The sequence below is a fragment of the Polistes canadensis genome, unplaced genomic scaffold, assembly GCF_001313835.1.
Source record: "Polistes canadensis isolate GaletaPanama2010 unplaced genomic scaffold, ASM131383v1 scaffold_379, whole genome shotgun sequence".
NCBI lineage: Eukaryota > Metazoa > Arthropoda > Insecta > Hymenoptera > Vespidae > Polistes > Polistes canadensis.
Window position 1 is genome coordinate 49,569 of NW_014569926.1, and position 9,157 is coordinate 58,725.

The 9,157-nt window shown below is 28.6% G+C and overlaps 1 protein-coding gene across 3 annotated transcripts in view; it reads right to left on the minus strand.

The window, feature by feature from the left end:
* Positions 1–1,946: 1,946 nt before the first annotated feature.
* Positions 1,947–9,157, minus strand: part of LOC106792119 (putative phosphatidate phosphatase) — a 14,114-nt gene continuing 6,903 nt past the window's right edge. For 2 of the 3 annotated variants that reach the window (XM_014758283.1, XM_014758282.1), the window contains 6 exons: positions 6,312–6,463; positions 4,746–4,850; positions 4,017–4,219; positions 3,744–3,801; positions 3,461–3,637; positions 1,947–2,994 (listed from right to left, as the gene is read on the minus strand). In XM_014758283.1, the coding sequence (XP_014613769.1) occupies positions 2,860–2,994; positions 3,461–3,637; positions 3,744–3,801; positions 4,017–4,219; positions 4,746–4,850; positions 6,312–6,463 (830 nt within the window). In that variant the 3' untranslated portion in view covers positions 1,947–2,859. The remainder of the gene's footprint in view (positions 2,995–3,460; positions 3,638–3,743; positions 3,802–4,016; positions 4,220–4,745; positions 4,851–6,311; positions 6,464–9,157) is intronic. The other variant, XM_014758284.1, reaches the window with a different exon arrangement.

The window sequence follows — 9,157 nt, forward strand, 5'->3', positions numbered from 1 at the left end:
CTCTATTTGTTTAAAAATAATATGTTGTTATAGTAAACTTTGATGGGAGAAAAATAATAGGAATAAACAAAAATTGTTCAATTGTTTGGAATTTTATTAGATACTTATATGAGATCTATGGTGGACATCAAGGCAGCATATCATGGAATTAAAGATTGTCGTTATGTAGATAAAACTTCATTTGTATTTGCTATTACCTCTTTTTCTTCTTCTTATATTTTTTTTTTTTTGTTTTTTTTTTTAATTTCCTACATCATTCAATAATGTAGATAATGTTACTCTCTCTTTATGAATTCGCGTTACAAACTGTTTCGAAATATGTTAACGTTAGTTTTCCTAACGTTACGATAAGTTTAAGAATAAATATATCAGTGAAATATATTACATTGGTCTCGTGCACAGTTACTTCCGGTTGAATTCAGTGCTATCTCTAATATTACATTGTTAATTTCCATTTCGAATATAACTGTATAGTGCAGGACTTCTCAAAATGTTCTACTCGGCGACTCCACTGCATGCTATCTTCTCTTTTTCTTTATCATAAATTCATAGATATATTATACTTGTAGCGTTGGCAAACCGGTTTTGAATGAATTTTCGGTAGATATACGTTCAGGAATTTTTTACTTTTGCTAAAATATCTACGAGCTTCAAAATTAGTTACGCGACTGCATAAAGGGTCTACACCTTGAGAAGCCCTAGTTTAATGTATTAGCATTGTAATATAATATTCAGAAGTAGTACATAAATTCTGTTTTCAAAGAAATTACGACGGCATCGTAATTCTTTTAATTCTTTTTTCTTACAATTATTATTATTTATCGACACTTCCAATTGTAAATTATTATTGATTGTAAACATTTGATAGAAAATTCACATATAACGTGATGTAAAATATAAGTAATCTTACTATTTATAAATCATGGAAATAACAATACAGAGTTTACAATTTGTCTAATATAAATAAACATAAATTAACAAAAATTAGAGCCTAGGATATTACGGATGTTAATTAAACAGTCATCCGAAATAACATCATCTTCTACTTCTAGTAATAATAGTTGTAGTAGTAGTAGTAGAAGAAATATAAAGTAATTTCTTTTCTTTTTTTTTTTCATAATTTATAAACTTAATAATTTATATTATAAATATCAAATATGCATATGTAAATCCAAATTCTATTTTCTACATAAAAATATTTATGAAATAAATAAAACATCTTTTACAATGTATGCAAATATAGAGAATTTTTCTTACATATACATAGGATTCTAATCTAATTACGAAATACTTTCAGATATAAGAATACAGCACATAGCTGTATAAATTTATATATATATATATATATTTATTTATAACGGATCTAAAGCACCATTTTAATGTGTATATATATTTTTTCTTTTCGTTATTTTAAGTAGCATGAATCGTATGTGTATTTAATACACATCTATGTACTGTAATACGTAGATCACATAATTCTAATAAAATACTAATAATACCAACGATTTAAATATTATTGAAAAAAGAAAAAAAATATATATATATATTATTTATCTTAATTGACGCGATTGAACAAATTTTCTCTAAGGTCATCGTATTGTCCCTTTTTTTTCTAAAAAAATATTTAAACTAATAGGAGAAAATACACTAGTTGTTTTCCAAATTATAAAGTCACAGTTAGATTCGTCGAAAAATACTGTGCTCGTTTTTAAATAAATAAAAATTAACAAGAAGTAAATGTATACATATATTTTATATGCATATTGGCTGAAATTAATATTCATTCAGCTCTGTCAACTTCTTATTAATAGGTACGCACGTAGTTACAATCTCTGTCCAGTAATATGTCATCAGCTTCTTCTCCTAAGTTGCTAACAACCTTTTAATCATAAAACGAAGACATTTTATCTTTAATATGTTATCAATTCGAATGCTTGCTTGTTTTATTTTTTTGCCGAAGAAGCTAGAAAGCTTTTACGTGAATAACATAAATAATAAAAAAAAAAAACAACAAAAAGAAAGAAACAAAATGAAAACAATATAGAACATCACAATTGTGTACGAAAGATTATAACTAAACGAGTACGAATATTTAAATTGATACAAGATTCAATAATTAACGTGCAACATGTTACATAGAAAATATTTCTACGTTTTATCGACGTTTACAATATATATAAATGTGTGTATATATATATATGTATTATATATATATATATATAAAGGAACAAATTTATTCAAACGATCGTAACGAACGCTAATTTACGAACAGAAACAAAGACGATACGAACGTTGCACAGATTATACACGAGATCGTTCAACAAAAAAAAACCTTTGATGATCTAAAGCGTAAACAATACAAGATAACAAAAGTTTTTTCATCAAAGAATAATTGTAATTTCAAATAAAATTCTCTCCTACCGATCTTATTGTTTATGATGCGAAGTTAAACTGGAGTAATTGTACGGAGAGAAAACTGAGGATGGATTGAATGATGGATGAATCTTCGCAAGAGGAGACCTTTAGCAGCTTTTTATCTTATCCGATTGGCATGTGTTGCATTCAGCGAGGAAGAAGAAAGACAGACAAGAAGAAGAAGAAGAAGAAGAAGAAGAGAGATGGAGAGAGAAAGTCTGAGTTAGAGAAAAGGCCTTCCAGATGAGATAATAACTGCGTCAAATGTGTAATCCCGGTTGTAAGGCAGTTGAACTAAAAGGTCCCAAAGGATGATGGTTGCATCATCAAGGCCGATACTAGCAAATTCGACGTTTCATTTTCCCGAGAGCACACTAGCTTCCCGGAGACAACTAGAAGACAGTCATGGCCTTGTTGCGATCAGCGACAAACGATCTCGTTAGGTCAACGATTGTGATTAGCATTGCCATTATTCACCTGCGTACCAGCTTCCGTTGCTTCGTAGTCCCCCGTTGGTTGTTGTTTTTCCATTCGACAGCTACTTTGTTTTTCCTCGAAAAGATCCGATATGCAGAATATCTAAAAAAATATACAATTTTATTATGGTTCTGTTGTGATACAAACGATACTTTTAAATCTACGTATTTGGTATTGAATCTTTGATTTTAACCCTTCTTTGCATGATTTTTTCTTTGTTTTTAAAATAAATCAGGGTGATGTAATTAATGCTCTAGATTAAAGGAAAAATATTTAAAAAAAATCCTAGTGCTATTTTTTGACAAGTGCGTTTTGTTGTACGCAATAGTCGCGCTTAAAAAGTTGCCAGCAACAACAAATATACAGTACAAGGGTTTTGAGTACCTTTTTTTGTTGACTAAATATTATGATTGAAATTTCCATCATCATGCAAAGAAGGGTTAATTAACAATGAAGACATTTGGTTTCATTGTAAATACATTAAAAAAAAAGAAGAATAAAATAAAAATCAATGAAATAAATTAGAGTTTTGGTTAACATTGGAAAGAATTTAAAAATAAAGACCTACCACAACGAGAGCAACAATAGTGCCGATAGACGAGCCGGCTAAAACATCACTCCAATGATGCTTATAATTGGAAACTCTGGACATTGCTGTAAACCACGCCATTGAAAGGCATATCAGTTGGAGTAAATGTTTCAGTAATTTGCTACCTTTCCATGTAATTCTAAGTTGTAAATAAATCTGCAAGAAAAAAAGATACAAGGAAAATGGTAAAAGATCGTATTAATCTTTTTACAAAATATGTTTATTAGGAAAGATAACCGATCTTAAGTTTCAAATAACTTACGGCAAGGTAGATCATCGTGTAAGCTGAAAAAGAAGAGTGTCCTGATGGAAAGGATAATCTGAAAAATATTATTCGTAGAAAATGTATAGAACGTTACGTGTATTTAATGCAATGCATGTGATCTAACTGTGATTGTGTGTTCGATTAATTCTAAAATTAATTTTTTTATCAAAAGAAACCAAAATTATTATCTACGAGATTATTGTCATTCAATATATTTGATTTACTTTTATACTCGATTAAAAAACTTCCTGTTATTTTGTTTTTTTTTACCTCATCTCTTTAAGTAATTTCGATGAAATTCCTTGTGCGGTGCAAGAAAAATTTTCGATATATCTGTATTGATTTTCAGGTAAAGAACAATTAACGTCTGGTACGCAGAGCGTTAGAAAATGTGGTCTCAAACGACCAATCGTGTATTTAGCAATGTCCGTTACCAAAACTGTCGTAACTGCACCAAATCCGAAAGTCCCGACCTGAAAAATATATACGTCACACATATTAAAGAATAAATCTTAATTATTATGTTAATATAATAAAGATTTTTTTTTTTCCTTTTATTATATATATTATATATATTATATATATTATAATAACTCAAATTAAAAACTTTACGCACGAATGTTCATATGCTCTTGTGTTTAATAATTTAAATATTGAAAAAGANATATATTATAATTATTATATATATTCGTATGAGTCATATTAAATAGTATCAAAGAATTGGATATTTAAAAGATTTCTAAATTAATAATTGAATATTCTTCAACGTAACGAGCCAATCAGTCAATTATAAATCTACAAACGGTGATAGAGAAGAATAAATAGAGATAGATCAGATTAAGATACAAACTAAATTGGAAATTGAAGCATTGAAAAGTGTACATTGTAAACATATTAAACATTGTCTATTAAGCTTGTCTATTGATTGAGATACGAAGATAAAAATATTGTTTACAAAAGAAAAAAGAAAAACGTTTAAATAAAAATGAATGAATCTACCTTAATGTAAGCCATCCAAAGCCAAGGTGGAATGGTGTATCCAAAAAGTACCTTCGATGATTCGGTAGAATATTTTCTTCTATATAAGTACTCACCTGCAATCATCTGCGGGTGAATAAAAAAAAGAAGGGTGTTACTTTAAGTGAACGATCAATAAGTGAGTTAACAGTAATTGCATCGCATTTAAACGGTTCCAAAATGAAATCTTTTTTAAAGACCATCGTAAAATGGATGATGGAAGAAGATCGGATGTAAGTAGCTAATACTTTTGTCTCTTTTTTCTTTATTTATTTATTTTTTTCTTTCTTTCTTTCTCTACCCTTTTGTGAATCTCCACCGATGTAAAAGGCTACATCCGTATACCTAATGTGGGTTAACCGGTCAAACTTGAAGTAAATGGTTAGACCAGGTGATACGAGCCAATGGTGTAGTAGTGATCGTGCACCAAGAATTGTTTGAATGAAATATAACTGCAGCTAGGAGAAATTTTACCTGCCTATCCAAAGACGTCGACCTCTTTCATCTTTTCTCACTCCACCCCTCCTCTCTCTCCCCTTCCCTCCCCCCTTCTACCGCACCCCTAGAGAGTAGAATAACCTGAGCCTCTATTTCTTTACACGTCACAAGAGATTAAAGGTTTCCCTATGAAGAAGACGGTAAAGTTCAGAACGACAGACAAAAATAAACCTTTCTTTTTTTTTTTTCTTTTTCTTTTCACATTCTTACAAATCTAGACATACCATCTTTTATATCCATTTCAACTATTTGAAGAATTTTATTTCATGAAAAAATGGTAAAATATTTTATTACCGTAGAAATAATAATAATAATAATTTAACTGGAAATATATAATTTATCTATTTTTATTCTTTAACCCTTCTTTGCATGATGATGGAAATTTCAATCATAATATTTAGTCAACAAAAAAAGGTACTTAAAACCCTTGTACTGTATATTTGTTGTTGCTGGCAACTTTTTAAGCGACTATTGCGTACAACAAAACGCACTTGTCAAAAAATAGCACTAGGATTTTTTAAAAATATTTTTCCTTTAATCTAGAGCATTAATTACATCACCCTGATTTATTTTAAAAACAAAGAAAAAATCATGCAAAGAAGGGTTAAACACGTGTGTTGGCGTGTATACTTTTTTTTGTTTTTTTCATTAAAATCCGTTAGCTATAAGTATAAAAAATATTTATCCGAACTTTTCAAAGAAATTGTAAAGATGCACAATTTACAGGACATTTTATGAACCTTTACAGATATTATGTCAATGTATAGTCAATTAAAAACAGATCAACTTTTGTTTAAAGTATTTTTTTGTCAGGTCATATCGCAAGTACTTGAAAAATCATGACTAGAGTTATATGGGACACCATATATATATATATATATTGTATATATATTATATTGTGGTATAAATCACTGATTTGGCAACTATCTTAACATTTTCGAGAAAAATCAAAGAAATAAATAATTATAATGATAATGGTATCAGATAAATCAGTGATTTGGGTACTATCTTAATATATTTGAGAAATAGCGATTAATACAGGTGACTCACCGTACATATAGGAAGAAGGAGACCAGTGACGTAAAGCATGGCACTCGTAACCGTAGACGAATGATATGGATGCATCAATGATTCATCGTTGCAGAAAAACCCACGTTTGTATGGCTTACCAAAGAAGAAGAACATTAAAACCGCTAGGCCAACTATAACAAAAAAATTCCATAAAGATATAAAAAATGTTAGGAAAACTATCGTTAACAAATGTGGACTTTGTTTTAGAAAATTTTTGGATTTCATATATTATAATTATTATACTTTGCTTTCTAATTTTTCTTTTCTCAGCTTTTTTTTTTTTCTTGGTTACACTTGCAACAAGTTTCACCTGATATATTTCCAGGTAAGAAATTTGCATTGGTTTAATCATTATGTCAGTTTGTAACGATCTGCATACATCAGCATCCTCGGTTATTACCTGGTATGGTAATTATGGTCAAAGAAAAAGATACAAAATGAGAAATAAACGTTGCGAAATTATGGTCCCCGATCGAATGGTTTTGCATGAGACACGCATATATTTATGGGGTTGGTAATATTCGTACTACGTAGTCGTACGAGAATCGACTATGTAATTTTAAGTTATAACTGCGAGGGAAAAAAAAAAAAGAAAATTTTTAAAATAAATAAAAATAACTGGAGATATATAAGTAGTTATGTTATTTGCATAATCAGCATATGACGAAGTTGTTAAATATATAAATTCTTTTAACTGCGTAATACACCTCACTTTTCGTTTTAACTAAGATGAAATTAAAAAACAAAAAACACATTACGAAATGATTAATTGTTATTGGATATTTATTCGTTGTTGTTGACATTTCCTCGTTGGTTAGTAGAATTTTCTACGCGCTTTTAATTCTCGTTTTACATTTAATATCATTTTCAGAATGATATAATTTATTACATCTAACGAACGTGACAAATTTATATTCGCTACGATATTATTATGTATAAAAATAAAAAAAAAAATAAAAAGGAATGTTTAATTTTTATGACCGCAACTATCATCAAACGAGAAGATAAGAAAACACAAATTGTAAAATTGTCATCGAATGTATGAAACAATTGTCTCTTACAAACAAACAAAACATAATATATAAATAATAATAGAAAAAAATAATAGAAAAAGAATTTTTAAACTTTATCCTTTTAAAATATATAAGACAATTTGTTTCATTAGAAAAAAAATTAATAATTTTGTAAAAAGAAAAATAAAAAAGAAAAATTATGATGTATATCTATCTGTCTTCCCATAATAGGAAAAAGCCGTACCCATAATGTAATGCTATCGATAACGCGATAGAAATAACATTATACGTCATCTTTCATCGCCTACTTCTTCTTTTTATTCTTCTTCTTCTTCTTCTTCTTCTTATATCTTTATCATATACCAGTTTAACAGGAGAAACAAGTACAATAAATAATCGTAGAGTAAAAAAGGAAGAAACAGAGAGAGAGAGAGAGAGAGAGAGGTTTAAATGTAATAGAGTGCATAATACGGTAGTCGGTAAACATAAATTAGATCATACAAATTAGCAATAAAATTCTAATAAGAATTGTCAATGAAACGTTCAAATTTTACGAGCCAACTAATGTGTTTCTCGGATTCCAATGAATTGACTCTCTTATTTCTCTTTCCTTTTATACTTTCTTTCTTTCTTTTTCCTTTTTTTTCTTGTTCTTTTCTGAAAGGGTCGAGCAGGTTCTCGTCATCCATCCTAACGACGTCTCAAAAGGGAGAGATGATCATTGTGTGTGAGTTCAGTAAAGAAATAAGCGTTTAACGCGTATACCATTGATGAATAGTGTGAACTCGGTAGGATCTTCATTGTAAATGCTGGTCTGCTTTAATTTACACAGTTATAGTCAAACTCTAAGATTATCTCTTATTAAATCTCTCTCTCTTTCTCTCTCTATCTTTTATGAACGATTTGCAAGTACAATTTGTTGTGTACATATTATAAATTATCATTAATATTCTACACAATATCTGACTTCGCGATCTAAATCTTGACACGTATAACACAGTTACGTTAATAATATTACAAATTATAATATTGATATATTGAATTTTGATAAGTTTATATTGAATTAATTAAAATAATATAAATAATATAATTAAAAAAAAAGTAGCCCTCCAAATCCGAAAGGGACGGAGTATAAATAAATAATAATAATAATTAAAGTAAAAATTGTTTTTTTAATTATATATTTTGTAAACTTACGTTTCGATTAGATTCAGTTTCATTTGCATATATTTTATATGACAACGCGTTGTGTAAATAATTTTTTATCTATGTTAAATAAATATATGTCCACATGGATAATTGGCGTTGTTAGTTAATTAAATGTTAATCGGGAAAGATTAATAATGAGATGACAAAGAGATCGCATACTTCGAATCACCATGTTTCAGTGATTCCAATGCGTGCAATCTTCTAAAGATATGCAGTTTAAAGAATTGTATGTACTATTTACGCTGATGAGTTACGTACTATCAAGTTCTACGAAACTCTAGTAATAGTTGAAATGCTTAAAATAAATCCTTCATAAATACATAGGTATAACATATGTATCCAACCGTGTGTTGAAATTTTCACAAATTAAACGATAACCGATTATATTTTATTATTCAATTATTAATTGAAGTCAAAACGCTACCGGCAAATTGATCATTAAATCGATTTTTAATGATACATTAATCTAACAACTCTTAATCACATTCTATTTAATGGTTAAACTATACGTATACGTCATAAATTACATTTTACACATACGTAATTGTTTGTGCATTTAAATGTACGAACGATACGAGTGTTCCGTGTGTTGAAAAAAAAAAA